The following is a 21,038-nucleotide window of genomic DNA, read 5'->3' on the forward strand; positions in this document are numbered from 1 at the left end:
GTATATGGGGTTTTTGTGGGGAAAGCCAGAACAAAGCAGACCCCCTTGGAAGCCTTAGCTGTAGGTGGAAGGATAATATTAAAACGGACCTCAGAAAAAGAGAATGGGGTGGTATGTACTGAACTGAGCTGGCTAGGGATATGGACCACTGGAGGGCTCTTGTGAACACGGCAGTGAACCGTTGAGTTCCATAAAATATTGGAAAATTCTCTAGTAGCTGAGGGCCTGGTGGGGTCTCAAAAAGGGCTCAGATCCATGGAGTTATGTAGTTTATAGGTAATTTGGTTCATTACCTAAAATGGTGTTGCAGTTCAAGTAATTTGTTATCCTTTTATACATAACTTTCATGCTTATTAAAACAGGAGAGAAACTGGTCGTTTATTTCAGATACAAGACTGTCCTCTATTCTTATGCAGAGGTTTTGTAACTGACCAGTTAGTCTTCAAAAATTCCTGTAGACAATGAACAATTATAAACCTTTAATATCAGTTTTAAAGTATGAAATTACAGGGTTGACTTCAGCACCTCTAGCGGCATTTTAAAGTTTATATCATGAAGGCATGTGTAAGAGTACCGAAGTTCTGTTGTGATAATGTTACAGCAATTATCATAACCTTATTTCTTCAGTGATATTTGCTGCGCTATTTTCTTAAAATTAATTCTAGGCACTAGGATTACGACTTATAGCTGCATAGTTCCTAAGTGTAAATAAAAAACTTCACTTTTACACGATTCACAATAACATTTTAACGGAGCAACATGAGTAACAGGTAAAAAATTTTCCACCATAAGGACTCTTAAACGAATAACTGGATTTACCATTTGCTGATAATATCACAAGAGATGTCTGTTAATTAAGGCTCCAACACATTTAAATACCAGCTCCTTACCTGATTATTCACAAATCTTTGCCACTAACGTCAAATGTGCTTAAATACACGCAACTCCTGCGATAACCAACCACTACATACACCATGCCTACCAACCGTTTTATATGCAAAGATGAGTGGGACATTTCAAGAGTAGTGGTGGGACTGCTTCTATGAAAAATCGTGGCTCAATTCTGGGGTATTAACGTTCAAAATCCCTTTTCAGAGTACCACAGTATGATCGCTAAATTTTTCATACTACTCTCGGCCTGCACCAACGAACTGCCTTGCTTTCAATTCAAAGTTTGGCGCATCTACATATTAGAAATATTCCGATTGGCCACAGAAGGAAGCTTGAAACGCTGGAAATTTGAACCGAAATCATTCAAAAGTGTCTCCATGGCGTGATTAAGACGTACAGAACGTTTGATTGTAACTAAAGGAAGAGTAAGTAACTGTAAGCAAGTCACAATGAAGGAACTCAATTTCAAATTGGTTTACAGTGGCAGAATTGTACATATCCTGGCACATTAGCTACTGGTCGTCCATCTGTCAAATATACAATGAAACAAACGGTTTTAGCAGTTACATTGTATGTTTAGTGTAAGAACGTTGATAGTAGACTTGTTGCGGGAGTTTCTGTTTTCGTATTTAATTTGAAAATGAAAAATTAATTTGTTTAACACAGAATCTTTTTTTTTTTTTGCACAGTGGCAGTCAACTGGACATTTTATTTCGATTATGACACAGCCCTAAATGCTAAGCAAAGTATATTTAGAAATAATTTCGAAGTTCACATACTTACAATTTTTAATCAGTGTATTGCATTAGGATTGTTACTGACACCTCTTGATATCCTGAATTAGTTTTTAGTTTGTTAAATTTCATTCTGGATTTTCCAGATCCAGAAATGTGGGATGTAACACCTGAAACCGTGCTGTTTTAACTTCAATCACCCAAGAAGGTATAGTAATGAGTATGGTGTTTGTCAGTGGTGAGAAATAGAAACATCTGTGTCCTAAGTGAAGGTTTGAACGAGTAACTGTATAAGCCGAGGCCATAAACACTGTTATGTGAACTGCGGGTGACTGAAGTCTCATATTTGAATTTGCAATTCATAATGGATCTGCTTTGATGGTTTCCAGTTACCTATCAACTAGCATGCATGAAACAGCCTCTGTTCACCAATCAGATTTGCATTATTGCATGGTCTTTATGATAAATATGACTGAGACTGCTCTAGTTCATGATATGTAAGTTTGACAAAACTTAAGGCATTTACCTTGCTCTTATGCCTTGTTTCTGATGGATTCTACTCACATAATTTTGCTTAAATTGTTAGGTTGGTTTTTAAAATATGGCAACTTGGCATATACTGGGAGCATTACAGTCAGAACAGAAGTAATTCAAAATTGGAGACATCTGTCACCATCATGGATGGTAACAAGTGAAACCAACTGAAATGAATCAGATATGCCACACCTAGGAGTCTGTAGGGCTAGAAAAATACTTTAGAAGAAACGTAAATATATAACTGAACCTACCAGGTATCCCTCTTCAGCTTCAACTCAGGTTGGATTGTTACAGTTATCTACGTACATCCTACTTTCTCCCTTCTTGAAAGAACTGTTAAAGATGCCTGCTGAAATTATTCATTATGGTCACAGCATCTGACTATGGCTACAATGCATGTAATAAACTTTGAATCACTATGGTTTAAAATTACAAATTTTCAGACCCTTACTTGGATTGTGCTGTTGACATTGTACAATAACTTTGTATTATTAACGTGTTAATTAGTTTGCTATTACAAATATTTTCACAGAGTTCATGGGGTTTCATATGACAGAGTTTGAGTAAAAAATTGACTATGGCATAGCATCATCTGAGTTTTGGACTTTTCTAACTCCAGTTTTGGGCAAAAATGAGATAATGCACTTTTATGATTGTATATATTGTGTTGTGCTATGTCCATATGCTTCCTTACCTTACATGCAAATTTGATGTAGTGGAATGTTTTTGTTTTAAGGTACATTTAAACTGCATTTCAGACTAACTTAAAACTTAGTTTCCCTGTGATTGGTGTTGATGGACATGGTACAATTTAGTAATCAGGCGACAATATACTGAAGAATGTTCTGTATGGAAATGTTAAATGCATTATTAATTTACAGTTAAATTATTTTGAAAACTGAAAATTACACACTGATGAAAGACCTATAACAAATTGCCTAACAACATAAAACAAATAGGTAACAACAGCCAGTTTAAAAAAGGAAGGGAAGAGCTTAATTTATTAAGGGATTCTATTGTTCAATAGAAGATTATTTCAAAGAAGAATACTGTAATATTGGATACCAATAAGTAGATGTGTAGAATAAGCTATACAGTAGAACTTGGTTATAACGTCATCAAAGGGACCTAAAAATAGTGTCGTTATAAACGAATGTCGTTGTAACCGAAATGGGCACTTCCACAGTAGCCTTATGTTAGTCACGTAAAAATCTACCAAAAACCGAGTTAAAATGTTGCATTTTTTAGTGAAATACGTAGTTAAGTACAGACTAACGTAACATTAACGTGGAATTGCCCAAATGTGTAATATCAAAGACATATTACAGCGCTTTTCACTGACAATACACACAATATTTCACGAATCACTTTAACTTTCTCTTCAATGCTTAAAACTTTCCTTTTCATTGCCATGTTTTCGCTACTGCACTTCTCTGGGTTTAGGCAGGAACACTATAGGGTAAGTAGACAATGTGAGGTCCTGTTAGACGAGATTCTAGGAAAGGAATGCAGTTAACAACCTGCCGCGTCCTCTTGCACTATTCACGCAGTCCCACCCCACACCCTTGTTTTCGCATAAAACCCACGCTCCTCTTGCAGCCCGCGGTCGTATTCTTCCAGGACAGTCACGTCAGCAAGTAGAGAAAGTGAGGGTGGGCAGACACATCGAACTTTCCCACGATATCAGAGAAATTCAGGAATGAAAATGACGTTACATACGAGGTTGATGCATTTGTGCATGTCGTACTAAGCAAGGTATAAAAACATTTGCTTTATGAGGAATTAGTTCGTACCATTGAATATTTGACGCAATAGACAAGGTGTCGCAGAAACCGATGTTGCTATAACCAAGTTTTACTGTATTTCTAAAAAGTTTATACCATAATCAGTGTATTTTGATAACATAGATGGACATGTCCTATATCATATATTTTGAGCTACAGGATAAAATAAAAATTAATGAACCTATATCATTGTATTTTGAAAATGTTATATTTTAGCGTCCTGTTGCACTGATTTATGTCCATGATTTATTCCAGCCGTCTTACAGTGCATACACTCATCCACTTCACTCTTCACTCCTGCACTACATGTTTCGGCACAAAGGTGCCATCTTCAGGTGCTTTTCGATTTACGTTAGTGAAGTAATTTAACGTAAATCGAAAAGCACCTGAAGATGGCACCTTTGTGCCGAAACATGTAGTGCAGGAGTGAAGAGTGAGGTGGATGAGTGTATGCACTGTAAGACGGCTGGAATAAATCATGGTCATTGTACATTGTACATCATTTGAGCTACAGAATAAAATAAAAATGAATGAGCCCCCAAAATAGCAATTTGTATTAGTTTGAAATTGTGTTTGCAGATGGAAGAGTATACACCTGTACATCAAGTGCATATAATGGGGGAGACACCATTGCACACTGATGACAGTGGCTACCTCACAACTACTCCAAGTTCAGCTGAAAGCTTGAATTCTGTGCCATCGAGCAACAGGAAGCTGTCACATGGATGTAAATACAGATGTAGGAATTGTGCTGCATTAACCCCTGGCACACTGTTGTCACACACGCCAAGTGTGTGTTGTCATGGAGCACTTCTTTCAGCACACAAGAAAAAGAAAGCCTCATTAGGGAGGCTTAAGTTGCTACACAGGAATGTTTCATTACTCTCAAGCACAGAAGGAGTAAAGGACTCACCTTCTGGTTATAGTGAATTGCAGTCACAAAGCAAAAGTGAGCTGTTGATAAGCAATGATTTTGATGATTTATCGCTGGTAGAAAATTCCTTTGATTCAGAAGAAAATGGCATACTTGATGATAGTGCTACATTGTATGAAAAAATGGAAGTGGATGGAAATGAGTCAGAATGGAAAGCTGACAGTCATAGGGATAATATGGATAATACAGATAATATGGGACAGATATCAGTCAGAAAGTCAGAAACTGAATATCATGCAACTCACATGCTAGTACCACATGAAGGGTGTAGACAGGACAGTGAAACTGGCAGTCAGGAGATGGTGAACCTTTACCATTCACAGGAAAGGGATTCATCTGTTGAAGACCATGATTTGATAATTAATAAACATGACAACTTGACTAGAAGAGATCTTTCACGAGATCTACCGACAAAATGCCAAAAATTTGAAGAGGCTACTGAACGTCACATTCAGTTCCCCCTAAAGTATTCTAGTCAGCAACTTCTATGTCAAATAGGGCGGGAGAAAGTTGATTTTCTCTACCTCCTCAGTGAAAAGAGTGATCACCATATTGTAGTGAAAGACATACTCAGCTACTTGGAGCCTGTGGATCTGACTGCAGTAGCAGTGGTTTCCAAGACATGGAACAGAGTCTGTAAATCCGACAGTGCTTCCCGCAGACGTATACGTAAATACCTGAAGAAAAAGCGACAGAACAAGGAAAATAATATACTGCGGGTATGTAGAGAATGTCTAACTTGAAAATGCCTATATTGCTTACAGTGTTACATTTTACTTTCTTACATCACAGGTGAACGAGTTACATCAACAGCTGCACACCACACAGACTGGCACAGCAGTAATGCTCTTAACTTTTGTTTGAGAGGTGCTCAGTTTGAATCTCATTTGGCATGCTGGAAATTCTGATTAGTTTTGTTTGTGGCTTTCCTCAGTCCCTTCAGGCAAATGCCAGGGTAGTACCATTATGTAACCATGATCAGTTCCTTCCAAATTCTCTGCAATTAATCCTTCATTCTGTCATTCAGCTCTGCATATCCTAGCTACTGGCAGTGCTATAAAATAACTCTCAAAAACAAACAGCTGCTCCCGATCATCTTAAATTTAATTTCTAAATATTTGTAGATTTCTTAGCATTCTGAATTAGTTGCTGCACTTTTTGTATGTAGATTTGCTGGGCTAAATAGTAGGAAGGAGTGCTGTTCTGGTTGAGGTAATGGAACTCTATGACGGCCATACAGAATGTAGTGAGCAGCATCAGTTTATGTATATTCTGTTGGCATCGAGAGACTAAGGGTCATATGGCCAGTAGCTGTATCTGTTTCTGCAATCTGATATATAGGTCCAGCACTTATGCACCAATACTTATCTGTGGTCCACTGCAACAGAATGGCTGTAAGTGATGTATTGTTTCACCAGAGTGCTGTAATTGAATTTCTCATAAAGGAGAACAGTGCTGCTGCAGACATCTCTGATCGACTTCATCGGGTCTATGGAGATTCCTGTGTGGATGCCAGCACTGTGTGACAATGGGTGAAACACTTCCAAAATGACAAGAGGGACATTGCCAATCTTCCTTGCAGCAGTTAACCAAAAACTGCCACCATGGAATGCAATCAGTAGAATAATATTACACTGTTGCATCCTGTTTCACTGCATATTCTAACTTCGTGCTCTCACTCCTCGCCATCTTTGTGCAACTTTGTTGATACATTAACCTTTAAACGACTAAAGACAATGTATGTCGTCGCAGATAGTAAAGGCAGCGGTACGAATGACGCCATGTGGTGTCGCAAAGTCCGCGCGTGCGGACGTTATTTGAAATACATTTTTAAGGTAGAAAATAATGTCCTACTTATATAATTTTTGGCCACCATCTGCATGGAGTGTCTGTCTTCCCACCTGCGTCATCTGCCGGAATGTTGCCTTCGTGTGGAATTCTCAAAAAATCCGGAAATGCAGAGTCCGATTTCGCAATTCACGCACTTTGTCCGGGCGGTCTTTCGTGTCCCACGCGAAAAGCACACACGACACCTCAATTGCGAAGTAGAGCAAGTCGGCCAGTGATGTGGTTTGGCCTTCTATAGTCGAGATATCTCCCATAAAACGGCAGGGGTTCGACCCCTGGCCGTTGATGGCGAGGTGGACCCCTAACAGCATGTTCCGCAAAAGAGCGAGACGAAATTCTCAGTGTGACAACAGGATGTAACTGTTCAGACCAAGGAGATGGAAAAATAGCTTATTTGTCCATTTCCAGGTTCGACAACAGATGCTATAACTGTTTGGCACAGTTTGCCCACAGCTCCACCTGAATAATTATTCACACTCCTCGTGCCACGCTGGTGTGGTGGTCCCCAGGTTGCCGACGAATAGCTAGACAGAACACTTCCAGTTACGAACCAAGCACTCAGTGTAATGAAACTGTATAAAGAAATGTAATCTTAGTGTGCAGCCGAGCCATTCGCCCACTCTTCATTCCACAAGAATTACGTCATGGTACGATCACACTTTGAAATTACGCTCGACTGAACGCTTCCAGCCACGAAGCTATTACGGTGTGTGTTCATACAGTAACACGATTTCATAAAACAAACGCTAGCCTTCAACTCTACAAGAACAGTACACGTATTGTTTAGAAGAACTCTATATGCAACAACATGTGACTTTATATCATTCGTCCACTGTCCACATTCTAGTAGTAGCCAACGATAAACTCTAGACTCAACATCCGGTGTTACCGTGACTTGCACAAGTGTCGTCATCAGCAACTTGCATTCAGGGGTATCCAGAACGTATGAATTCTTGCACAGAAACAAGAAACTGGGAAAATTCTTCTTTGGAGTCAGTGCAAAAATTTTAACATGTTTTATACAATCTGTAAATTACAATATCTGATTCTATATTCTTTAGAGAAAAAAACAGCGTTTATTTCGTTCGTTTATCACAGAAATTGCAGAAATAGGAGCAAATTTAGTGACTACAGTTTTTACGGATTTCTAATCGCGGGTATTTAAATATATTCCGTACGGCTGCCTTTACCGGAATTTAAATGCCCGTATGATAAGCGTTAATAGTCACACTTCGACATCTTTGTCTCTTCTCATTATACAACACAACATATTTCGGCCTAACTGGTCATCATCAGGTGTATAATATGTCGGGTTAAAGGAACCTTCTACTCTGTTATCACTCTGTTCTTCTTTTCGTTTTAATGTGAAATGATTCTAAAATTTAAACAAATATTACAAATGAACAAAACAGATGGATTAGCTATGGGTGCTCCTACATCAGCAAAATATTAGCTGAAACATATGTTAAGAACTTAGAACACAAAAAAATATATCCAATATTAATGAAACACCAAATAATTGGTACTTTAGATATGTGGATGACTTCTTTTGATGTATGCCCAAAGGAAAACAAACAGATGAAACATTGGCTGAATTCAATGAACAACAACTCACTATAAAATTTAATATAGAAGAGGAATTACACAACTCCATTAACTTTCTTGATCTTTCAATATACCATAAGGAAAAAGAGATTAAATTTACAATATACAGAAAATCCACTCAAACAGATATCACAAAACCCAATGACTCCTGCCATCCACATGAACATATTATAACAGGTATGAACTACTTAATAAACAGATTAAACATGTATCCAACATCTAAAGAAGCAAAAAAAAAAGAACTAAACCAATAAATATTGTCACGAATTTATAGAGTGACTATATATGGGGTTTGGATTGGTAATTGGATTTATTGAGCACTTACAGATCGTAACTACAAGGAACTATAGCGCTATCATCAATTCACATAATCAGCAGTTCACTACAGCACACACTAAGCCTTCTCAGTCTGCTGTGTCTTCACCAGTTATATGGTTATGTCTTCTAATGCTGTAGCTTGCTCAGCTTCCATGTTCATGCCACTACTGGCCAGCGACTCTAAACTCTAGACTTGTCCTTCTTATAACACCTCAGCATGGACGACATAGAAAACAGCTTTCCCAGCAGTTGTATCATTGCATCACACAGCTGTTGCATGGACTGTGTAGAGAACACTGTTTCCCAATTACTCTATTGGTGTATGTGGCCATTACCTAAGAGCGGCCATTGTTTACAGACTTATTACTTAGCAATGGGTCTACATGTTACAATATAATATAAACAAAATCATAAAACAGTCAGTTCCACAAAAGCAAAATACTGACACTAACCCACAACACTGGAAAACAAAATGGCCCACTTTCACATACATCGGAAAAGAAACAAGAAAAATCACAAAATTATTCACGGACACACAAATAAAAATAGCATTTAAAACACAGTACACAATGCAAAATATAGTGAATCAACATCCACATACAGACAAATACAACAAAAGTGGCAATGAAATGCTTAGACTGAGGACAAACAGGCAGAGCATTCTGCACCAGGTACAAAGAACATACACAAGCACTTAGAAATAATAATTGTAATTTAGGATACTCAAACCATATATTAAACACGGGACATGCATGCAGGATCATTACAGATACTATGAACATTATGAGAACATGTAGAAAAGAAAAACTTTTAAACACTGGAAAAATACCACATATACAATATCAGCAAAAATAACTTGCAGATAGATGATACAAACATACACGCATAACCCAATATTCAGAGCACTGCAGGAAACGAACACTAGTTAGTAGCATACATGCCCTACATCACGTTTAAAAAGAGAGCAACTACAAAGAAATGCTCAGAACCAACACAACAAAATGCAAGTAACATCACAGCTGTGGAGATAGAACAACACAATATAACATAAAATATCTATCTTATAAACAAAACACTAATATAACCCATTACATATTACAGATACACCAGACATGTGCATAATAATAGCATGATAATCTAAAAATAACATAAAAATATTTTAGAAGCATTTTACATAAAAATTAAAAGCAGAACAGCAGTTTCCTTTAATCAAACATCTTATACACCTGATGATAGCCAGTTAGGCCGAAACATGTAGTGCTGTATAATGAGAAGAGAATATTGAATTGACAAAGTTGCACAAAGATGGCAAGAAGTGAGAACATGAAGTTACAATTACTAGAAAGTTGATGCATCCATTACAGAAGACAAAAGGGAGATTGTTAGGGAAATTGCATTGGACATAGCGCCATGCAGGAGGCGATAAAGACTGCAAACTTTGTTCCTGCTGGGTTACCTGTCTGCCGATGGATGAGCACAGAAGTGTACATGTGCATGCGTCTTTGTAGTTGCTTCAGTGACTTGTTGCCAAGGGTGATGATTTCCTGCTGAACATCGTGACTGCAGTTTGCTACATTCAGATGCTCCAGAAACTGTGATATACACTTCATGACAATATTCTTCACTAAATATATTCATGACTTTCATTGTGGTCTGCATGTCTGTACCAAGTAATGCACTGGAATTCCATAGATTTTCACAGCTCTCTTCAAATTAAAGGAATATATGTCATGTCTAACCAGTTGATTTAAGAACTGTTATTCTACAACACATGCTTATGCATACATATACATGTTTAAACAAAGGAATATGCCAAGTGAAATTAATATTAAATGTGATAATTAAAACCAATTAATTGAATTGGCTGTAAAATAATGGATTATTAATTAATCATTTGTAATTGATACATGAGTGTTTTATGCGGGACTAAATTAACTTATTTCTATACACATAAAGGAACCTCTCTCAAAGGGTAGGAATAGTGCAGTGCCTGTTGCAAACCTGCACATGTACACTACAGTGACTAATAAAATGTTCTTAACACTTTGTGGACTGCGCACGCATTAATAAGTTTTTCACTTTTAAATGTGGCGGACCGGTCGTGTATTAATACGTTTTTACAACAGGATAAATTGCAACACACTGTACATCACTCTGACGCCACCCAGCTTGCACGTAGCTGCATGATAAGCCTCTGGAATGTTTGCTGACTAATCGGTTATGTGACAATGCTATAATTGTATGCCCCTGCAAAGGAAAATTAATGCCTTTATTTCTTCAAGCTGTACGTAGCATGCTGTCAGTGAGCAGAGCAATATGCGAACATATAATCCTGGGAAACTTACAAAGTATGGCCTACTTGTTCGTGTAGTTACTGAAAGCACTTCAGGCTATATTATAAATTTAGAAATTTATTCTGGTGAAGGAAAGAAATTACAAGAGACTATTGTTTCCGTTTTGGAATCCTTTCTTGATCAAAATTAACATGTCTATCAAGACAATTATTATAACAGTGTGGCAACTGCAGAACACATACTTTTGAGAAAAGTACGTGTTTGTGGAACAATTAGGGTGAGCAGAGGCCTTCCTCCAGATCTGAAAGAGGAATCTAAATCCCTGAAACGTGGTGAAACCACATTCAGGAGGAAGGGGGATAATCTTCTTCAGTCCTGGAGGGATACTCATGTTGTGAATATGATTTCCACAATTCACAATTCGAGCATGATTGATGTCCAAAGGAGACATGGACAGGTAAAGAAGCCTGTTTGTATTTCTGAGTATAATACGAAGGGGGACCCAAAAATAACTGGAAACGACCTGTTGCGCGCGCATGCTTTGTAGTTACGAGTTGNAATTTCACGCACACTCTTTGTTCCTTCTGGTCGGCCATCTCACTAATCGCCAAAGGGTTGAAAGAGGAACGCACACAACAGAGCACCACAGACAAACCACTTAACTCAGACTGACGCCAGCTCACTAACAGTCGCGGGAGACCCCCAGCTAACACCACCTAGCAGCACAACTCGTAACTACAAAGCATGCGCGCACAACAGGTCGTTTCCGGTTATTTTTGGGTCCCCCCTCGTATGTTCATGAAGGGAGTTGATAGAGCTAATCAGTACTTGGCCTATTATTCTGCTCCTCGGAAAACAGTAAAGTGGACAAAGAAAGTTGCCTTGTGGCTTATAAATTGTGCCATTTTCAATTCATTTTTGGTTTTCAAAAATCTAAACCCTCATTCAACGTTGAAATACAAGGCATTTCTGCTGAATGTGGCAAAAGCCTGGACTACAGACACAGTCTTAGTACGACCAGGCTCGTCTACTCCCACCCCACGCAGGCCTCATGTGGACACCCCTGGGCGACTCTCGGGTGATATGCAGAAACATACCCTCGTGAAAATTGTGAAGAGTGAACATTCCGAGGGGAAGCATCCTTCTAGGCAATGCTGTGTTTGTGCAATTCACAAAAAAGAGACTATGTCTATATTTGCAAGTGTGTAATGCCACTTCACAAAGGGGAATGTTTCCAGAAATATCACACTCTCAAGCACTTCTAGGAGCATTGGTAAGTGTTCTCCAAAAATTTTAGTTCATAAAATTAATTAGGAGATTTTACATTAATTTTTAAAGTGAACAGTGCACAAGTTAGGGTAGCAGGTATAAAAATGCCGGTCCCCAGGTGATTTAAATATTTAAATTGCCGGTCTGCAAAGTGTTAATAGACTGAAAAGAGTTGTTTGTAATTAATGCTGAGGCCTTTACTAATTTATCTTTAATCAAAGAGTATGGCTTTCTGGGTTGTAGTGCCATGTAATCTGGAGAGAGACCAATGTTTTGGAGGAACATATCTCCATCTTCATAGTAGAAGAGTAAGCCAAGCAAGATGATAGCAGGAACAACAGGCACTTTCATTGGTTTCATGGTTGGTTTACTGTTTGATCCTGAAAACAGAGATGACACGTTCTTCCGAGCTACACGGCATTGCAACCCAGAAGACTTTTCTCTTTGTAGACACCACTGTGAGGACCTCAAAACCAGTTCAGCTTTTTTCAACTGAACGTGATACATGAGTCTATGAGTCCAAGTAAAATCTGTGTCCATCCATTTCCATCACCATTAAAGGAGCAGGAGATATGAATATGCTACTCACTAATGCATATTTTAATCTAATCTTTTAGGAGCATAAGTCAAATTTACCGGCTGTGCTGCACAGTCCTAAAAATGTTTTTAAAGCGATCGATAATCTGGCATATGAAGGAAGCAGTCAGGTTGTTCGCAGTCCATCCAGCCCTCCGACAAGTCCCAGCAAACGGAGGTTTCTTCAGTTTTACAAGGTATTTAACAGTAAATAAATAAAGCAAGTTTTCAATATTATATTTAAGCATCCTGTTACACTCTATACAATATATGATATAAATTCTGTCCTAAGTGTAACAATTTATTGTAGGTCTTTTGTTTTGCCTTCTTCTACACTACATGTTTCGGCCGCAAACGGCCATCATCAGGTGTATACACTCACGTAGCTGTTACACTGCACCCAGTTTAAAATTTAAAAAACACAGGTCTTCCCAATTGGCTAACAGGATCTACTTCGCTGATTTTTGTCTGTACATCATCTTTGTCACCCACACACATCAATTTTGACATTCATGAACTGGCACTTTTAAAATCTTCAGTTCCGATTTAGAAAACTGATGATGGCCGTTTGCGGCCGAAACATGTAGTGTAGAAGAAGGCAAAACAAAAGACCTACAATAAATTGTTACATTTAGGACAGAATTTATATCATATATCTAGTTTTCAACATTGGACATTCAATTTGGGACCTTACTTATGCAAGAAGATTGTCTGAGGGCCTGCTGCAAATTGTTCAAAGATCCAACAGAAGAGACTTTTCCTGAATGTTTTAGACCACAAATTTATCATTTCCTAGCATCATAAATTTGTTAATAATGATGACAGAGGTTTCATTGAATGAATAAACAGTTTGTTTACACAAATTTTCAAGCACATAAAACATTTAACTTGTGATACTATATGATATGTCTATATTTAATTGGGGCCAGATTCCAGAGTTCTCTGGGATTATGCGTTGGTGCTTCTAAACGAATGAAAAAGTTTAAAGAGGCTACATTGTGTCTAAATGAACTTTGAGGTATTCATCAAATAGTAATGAAGATCATTAAGTGGTCATTAGAAATTTAATACATTCTATTTTCCACATAATGGGAACCGTAATTACCATACCATACAGCCCTACTCAAAGTGTGATATTCTGTCAGAGATATTTTAGACATTGTATACTAATCTTCAATCAGTTTAGTAAAGGGTGAGCATGGTAACTAACCTGTGGATTTGCGCAATATTTTGAGTAACTGGAGAAAATTACTTTCATGAATTAAATAAATATATGCAGGGTTAATGTAATTAGGCTGGCTGCTGTTCCTAATATTTATGAAGTTGAAACTGATACTAAGAAGGCAAACAGGTAAAGATCTGCAATTATTTATGGAAAATTATTGCCATTGTTGTCAGAAAAGTATGTGTAAGTTCATGTCTCATGACTACAATACAGGACAAAATGTGATTAACAACAGTTAATATTTCTTTTGAAAATTTTTGCAGACTTCAAATACTTGGGAACGGTAGTTACAAGTCAAATTGGTATTCATGACCAGGTTAACCTTTTCCTATTCTTTTTATTTTGAATCTTGCTCCCAGTACCTCTAGGTTCACGTGTGCAGTGACTAGAAAGAGACATTTTAGCATGAGAACATGCAGAGGTCTTGTTATCTCGTGTTCCTACATCTAAACTACTAAAGGAAATATAGGCTTTGAGTTTCTCACAGCAGTAGTTATGAAGGTTACTACTTTCTGGGATATAATACTGTGTAATCCGTTGAAAGTCCACTGACGTTTCAGAGGAACATATCACATCCATCTTCAAGGTTCGAAGAATAAGCCAAGCAAGAAACTAGGGTGAAAGCAGGTGGCAAGCAGAGACAAATCAGACAGTAGGACTCTGGACATCTCGAAGAGTGTAAAGAGCAAAGATGTAATAACATGCAGTCATAATTTTGTGGGGAATTCATAAAGTTTGTGGTAGAAACGCTCTGACAAAAGACAGAAAAGAATGAAAGGTAGGCTCAGTTTGGAGCGTTTTCTGCAGTTCAGCTCAGAATCAAATGAGATGATGTCTACCGTTTATGGGGAATTGGGATTGCCTGTAACACTCGGATGGAAAACCTCAGGGAAAGAGATTACTTGGGAAACCTGAATGCAGATGGGAGGTTAATAATCAAATGGATCATAGAGATATAGGACATGTCAGAACTGGATTAAAATGCAGTGGTGGGCTTTGTGATCACGATGATAAACCTTCGGGTTCCCTACCTGCAGGGCATTTCTTATTTGATGCTGACTTATTTAATGACACCAATTTCATGTATCATGTAGTACAATAAATAAGGATGACTATGAGTCGCAGATTGGGAAGGATATATCATGAAGTAATTGTGGCCTTTTTTAAGGTCGTGTTCCAGAACTTGTCTGGAGGGACTGATGAAAACCATACAGAACCTCTCAATGGTAGACCTGTATTTGAAATTGTGCCATTAAATAGCATAAAAATCAGTCATTTACTAACTATCCACTCTGTAAGCAGAAGATGGGTTATGTTTCTGGTGTAAATATTTATGTCATCCACTGCTAGGTAATGGCAAAATAAACACATATAGTGATATCGTGAAAATGAATACGCACTCAACAATAGTGGAGACTGCTGGGAATAATGTTTTCTGCCCATCTGTCCTGAGGCTATGCAATGAGGGCTGGAGGGACCAATGGAGAGAACAGAAATCATAGTCATGTGTCTCAAGGAGAAAACTGGCGAAGGCCAGCAACATTCAAACTGACTGACTGAATTGTGGATTTGGCTGAGATGTGGAGTTGAGTTAGTGAGAGAGGGGGGGGGGAGTGAACAGCAGTAGTCAGACCCCTCCTGTCATTGAATGGGAGGCCCAATTTCAAAACACATAGAAATCTCGGAAAGAATAAAAACATGATCATGGGTCCTGACGGGACTTGAAACCAAGAATTACTGTGCTGATGAAAGCCAGCAGCAATTTAAACTTCCGACCGAATGGTAGGTTGAGAGAGTCACTCCCCCGTAGAGGGGGAATGACCAGTAGTAGTCAGCCCCTCTCCTTGTTGAAGAGCAGGCCCCATTTCAAAATGTAAAAGTCTGGAAACAACAAAAATATGGGCATGGGTCCCAATGGGGCTCGAAACCCAAATAACTATGCTGGCAAGGGCTAGACTAAATTGTAAGCCAGGTGTTTTCCAGTGAGGACATAAGCACTGAAGCAAAAGAACCTTCATGGTTAGCAGCAGTAACCTAGTGACGCTATGTGAAGAGTGTTACAAAGTGACAAATAGTAATGACATAACAGACTGAAAATTAGCGTGTGCTGTAGTGATTTATAAAACATTTACATTAGTGAGGCCGTTGTAACTATGTGTAGTTATGATATATACATGTTCTATAAATCCTATTACTGATCCAAATCCTGTGCGTAGTCATTAACACATGATGGAATCATGCATCCCATCCTTTGGTCATGATATTTTAGTGTATCTGCAGGCTTATTATTATTGTTATTATTATTGGAGGGGGTGGGTTTCCCTATGCACCGGGACCAGTGGTCTATTGTACGTCCCCCTTGATATTCTACCAGTCTCTATACCCTACCGATACTGGTGCGTGCCATCAGTCCCGACTCAGCCAGCGAGTTCAGCCTCTACTGGCTCAGCGGTATCTAGATACTTCCCCCATCTACCAGAGGCGTTACAGACTATTGTTGGGCGGGAAATGTCCTTTATAATTTGGCTCAGAGGCCTCCTTGAGGCATGAGGTTTTTTTACATGCCGTAAAGCTACGACACGGGACCCACGGCTTAAAGTCCCTCCCGGAGGACTTGTTCCCTGAATTTTTCCGCCCTTAAAAATTCCATGACCTCCGTTGGGTTTGAACCCGCGTACCTTGAGTCATGAGGTGGGAACGTTACCCCTAGACTACGGAGGCCGCTCAGTTGCAGGCTTAATCTTTCAGAGTAAATAATATCTTTTATATCTTCCTTTTCTACCTTAATTTCCTTTCCTTTTTTCTCCTCTATTCCTTTCCTATTCTTTCGATTTATTTGTCCTATTATCATTACTTTTCCTCTCACACACTTTATATCAAAACAGTTTTGGTATCACTCAAAACATGTGACAACAACAATGACAAATATCAGTCTACATACTGTGTTGGTAAGTATGTAAACCCTCACTGATCTGCATTAATGTGGGGGAGGGGATCATGATTACCCTATAATCTGGATTAATAAAGCAAAAGATACCCCTAAAAGGCAAAAGAATACTTAGAAACCACATAAATGGAAAATTTAATAACATAAGTAGTGCTGATGAAACTAAAAAAAAAAAATCACTGCAACAATTTTTTCCCTTCAGAAGCCGAAATCCGGGGTCTCCTTCATCCAGCTCAAGCCAATCCTTGATATTTTATTTTGTTTCAGTCTCCAGCTACCCTCAACACATTCTGAGAGTCCTCTTGCTCTAATCCATCTCGCTCCCTTCAGAAGCCGAAATCCAGGGTCTCCTTCATCCAGCTCATGCCAATCCTGGATATTTTCTTTTGTTTCAGTCTCCAGCTACCCTCAACACAGTCTGAGAGTCCTCTTGCTCTAATCCATCTCGCTCCTAAATTCCATGTCTTTTAAAGCACATACTCAACTGTGAACAGAATTTATCTTTTTTCATATTTTAATCCAGATTAACTGGAACTAGGTTAGTGAGGGTTTACTGGATGTACATAATGTTATAAAACGGTGGATCAAGGTTACCTGACAGTTACCATAATCTGTTAGACAATCAGTGTAGCTATGTCATCTGTGAATGCAAACACTCAAATATATGAGGGTTGGGACTTTAATAGTGGCAACACTGCTGTAGAGACGCCATGCAACGGAACCAAATAATGTCGCTTATACCACACGTTAGTTACATACCTACCTTACCTCAGAGCAAATGGACTCTTCCTTCCCACATCACACACATGTGCAGTAATGAGAAGAGCAGAGACTCGTGTTAGCTGGCGGTCTAATGTAGTGTTGTCACGATGTTTTTGAAGCAGGAACAACAGAGTTGGATAAAGATTGAATGTGCCAGAGACCGTACAGCACGACAGTGTCATCAAGGTCTTCAAGAGGCTTGCGGGGAATCTGCGTTGCCTTACAGAACAGTGGCAAGGTGGGTAAAAGCCTTCAATGAGGGACGCCAAAATGTGGCAGACATGTGTCAGCCAGGTCGTCCTAGTGTCAGTGAAGAAGAAGTGTATGCTCTTTCTGCGTTACTGGAGAGTGATCAACGCCATACGATTTGTGAGCTGGCCCAAGAGACAGGATTAGCACATATGACTGTGCTTCACATTCTGAAGGAACGCCTGGGTATGAGAAAAATTGCATCATGATGGGTTCGGCATGATTTGACGGAAATGCAGAAATGGCTACAATACGACACTGTTTGTAACCACTTGGAGCGCGACTGAGAGGCTTTCTTACGCCGTATCATTTCGCTGGATGAGACATGGGCCAAATCGTACGAGCCACAAATGAAACGACAATCGAACGAATGGCGTCATTATGGGTCACCACCAAAATCAAAAGTTCGTCAGAACCACAGCAATATGAAAGTTATGGTTATTCTCGTGTACAACTGTGATGGTGTTATCCTAACGCATACCGTTCCCTGACAGCAGACCGTCAATATGCAGTATTACTGTTCATTTTTGGAACACAACCTGCGATCAGCTTTGAGAAAGAAGCGGCAACACTTTCTGCAGAACCCACCCATCATTTTGCAGGACAATGCTCGGCCGCATGCAGCGCAAGCTGTGGCCAATTTGTTCAATCGATGGGACTGGGAAGCGGTGCACCATCCACCATACTCCCCGGACTTAAGCCCTTGTGGCTTCAACTTGATTCCTACGATGAAGGAAAAACTTCATGGCATTCGCTTCAGAACTTCCAGAGATTCTTCATGCAGTAGACTGCTCCTTTTGAACTATCAACACAACAGGCGCCGCTAAAGTTATCCTATGACTTCCATGTCGCTGGCAACGGGTTGTACATGATGCTGGTGACTACATTGAAGGACAGTAAAACTTTGAAACATGCATCTATTTTGTATCAGTTGTAAATAAATAGTTGCCACTACTGAAGTTCCAACCCTCATACATCACCCTGGTCTTTGTGGATAATGCGAGCTTCTGCTAAAATGAAAAATTGCTGTGCAGTGTGATTCAAACCCAGGTCTGTAACTGAATCTGAAGTTTATTTCAAGAAATTCTTCATTTTTTGAACCTGAACATGATCAATGAATTTCTCTTCTCTAATTTCAGGCAGCACAGAAACTTGAAAGTGGCAAGATGTTAGCTCCTTGCCCTAGGTGCTCTCTACCATCTCAGATCGATGTAGTTTCACATGTGGGTCAGTGTACTCATAAAAATTGTCAGTATTTATTTTGCTCCACTTGTCACCGTGACATCCATATCGGTAGTTCCTGTCCGTTTCCACAATCCAGGAAACGTCCTAGCTGTATCGGCAGTAAAGCCAGCAAGAAAAATCTGCGCAGACTATGAGTGACATGGATTTATGTAATGACCTGTCTCTAGATAATGCCCAGTGTTATGCTTCCTGTAGCAGTATTAATGGTCTGTCACACCTTGGTGATTATACACTATATGGGCGGCGACCTCACTGTCCGCCCATAGGTGATGTATACGGTGCACACAGTGGCATGGGATATCGTTTCATTTGAACTGTCTCATGCAGTATTTATTATCAAGCTGATAGGCGAGCGTAATCTGGAATCATACAAACATCACTTCAAGCACTGTATGTATGACATTTTCCTTAATAAGTAAGAAAATGATACATGTATATTTTGAAAGCTGGTTATGTGTAATTTTACTATGTGATTGTGTCAAACATTATTTTTATTGTTACTCTGAGCAGTCATACATACAGAGGCTTGTCATTATACTGCCTCATTGCTGAGAATTTCATGTTTGGTAATGAGGGTAGTTCTGATTTTAAACACTAATTTTGTTGCTCATATGATTTTCCTGTATGTGATAATTATATTTTAAAGATCTGAACTTTATTATGTTCCTAATATATTATTTGTTTTAATTATTAGCTTATTTCTAGTTTCTGGTTTGCCATCAAAACTGCTTACTGAACAGATGTAAGTCATAAGTCTTTCTTCCTGTACTAATTATCTTTTTTATACAGTAAGTGACTTATTTCAAGTTTTCCACACTTATATGGGTCATCATCTCTGCACCTGTTTCTATATTTTCTCCTGCTGCAGTTTATATACTCTTTTACTAATACAGTGTTCTTTTCTTAATTATGTCATATATTATCAACATTTATCAGTCAACACAGTTATCGGTCCTTGTAAGATTTCAGGTTCTCACAGCTGTCGTTGTGAAGAGCGCTCTCTTCTGGGATATAGCGCTGTGCAGTTTGTTGAAACTAAACTCAGATGGAATTCCTCCGAAACGTTGGTTGACTTTCAATGGACTATATGATGATATATCCCAGAAGACAGTATCCTTGTTAGTACTCATTTACCTTCACATCTGTCATATTGCCAAGTTTTACGGTTAAACAGTAATTTCTACAACTACTTCCCTTTGTAAGCTAAATTTTAAAAATTCTTACACATTTTATCACAAACACTTTTATGTACAGAAATTTATATATCCTATAAATTCCCTCTTATTTTGTGCCACCAACTTGTCTTTGATGACCTCTTTTGTACATACCATTTCCTTCATGTTCTGCTTCCAAAGAATGTGAGATTTGAGGTTCTCATGACAATGAATGTAAGGATCTTAATATTCATGGGAAAGAACTCTCTTAACCTCCATTTGGAATATTTACCTCCTTATGTAGGAGCATGCTGTAGTGTAGTTGGTTGAGGCACTATGCTACAAGGCGGAAGGTTGTGGTTTCAACTCCTGATGAGGTCCTTCCAGCTGCACTATGGCCCTGGAGTCGACTCAGCCTCTAACAGAAATGAGTACCAGGAATCTTCCTGGGGGTAAAGGGCAGCCAACCAATGCATAAGGCTTACAACCTCACCGCCATCTGTGAGTTGATTCCCTAGAAAATATGCGAGGTTTGATGTCTCACAACCTTATGGACCTCCACGGCCTGTTACAGGGACAGCTTTACCTTTTATTTTCTTATGTCTGCATGTTTGTGAACTAAGGATCTACGGGTCTTAATGTGTTGAGGTGTCTTGTGCTTCTGTT

General features: G+C 38.8%; 1 protein-coding gene across 3 annotated transcripts; it reads left to right on the forward strand.

Moving 5' to 3' along the window:
* Window positions 1–1,200: 1,200 nt before the first annotated feature.
* On the forward strand, window positions 1,201–20,671 carry LOC111869074 (F-box only protein 43). 3 transcript variants are annotated; one of them, XM_023860280.2, is made up of 5 exons: window positions 1,201–1,316; window positions 1,772–1,833; window positions 4,526–5,599; window positions 12,832–12,987; window positions 19,113–20,671. In XM_023860280.2, exons 3-5 carry the CDS (start codon window positions 4,526–4,528, stop codon window positions 19,350–19,352), a joined length of 1,470 nt encoding a protein of 489 aa, XP_023716048.1. In that variant the 5' UTR covers window positions 1,201–1,316; window positions 1,772–1,833; the 3' UTR covers window positions 19,353–20,671. The 3 variants fall into 3 exon arrangements, with proteins under 3 accessions (XP_023716048.1, XP_033609172.1, XP_033609173.1); XM_033753281.1 differs by having other exon boundaries at window positions 19,117–19,228; XM_033753282.1 differs by lacking the exons at window positions 12,832–12,987; window positions 19,113–20,671 and adding an exon at window positions 5,673–6,360.
* The last annotated feature ends 367 nt before the right edge of the window (window positions 20,672–21,038 follow it).

Source organism: Cryptotermes secundus, unplaced genomic scaffold, assembly GCF_002891405.2.
Source record: "Cryptotermes secundus unplaced genomic scaffold, Csec_1.0 scaffold455, whole genome shotgun sequence".
Lineage (NCBI taxonomy): Eukaryota > Metazoa > Arthropoda > Insecta > Blattodea > Kalotermitidae > Cryptotermes > Cryptotermes secundus.

What these genes read in the sequence shown, in the direction of transcription:
- LOC111869074 (XM_023860280.2), top strand. Translation starts at nt 4,526, where the DNA reads ATGGAAGAGTATACACCTGTACATCAAGTGCATATAATGGGGGAGACA. An exon ending in AGGAAAATAATATACTGCGG is followed by an intron (nt 5,600 to 12,831) that starts GTATGTAGAGAA and finishes CTAATCTTTTAG; the next exon opens with GAGCATAAGTCAAATTTACC. An exon ending in GGTTTCTTCAGTTTTACAAG is followed by an intron (nt 12,988 to 19,112) that starts GTATTTAACAGT and finishes CTCTAATTTCAG; the next exon opens with GCAGCACAGAAACTTGAAAG.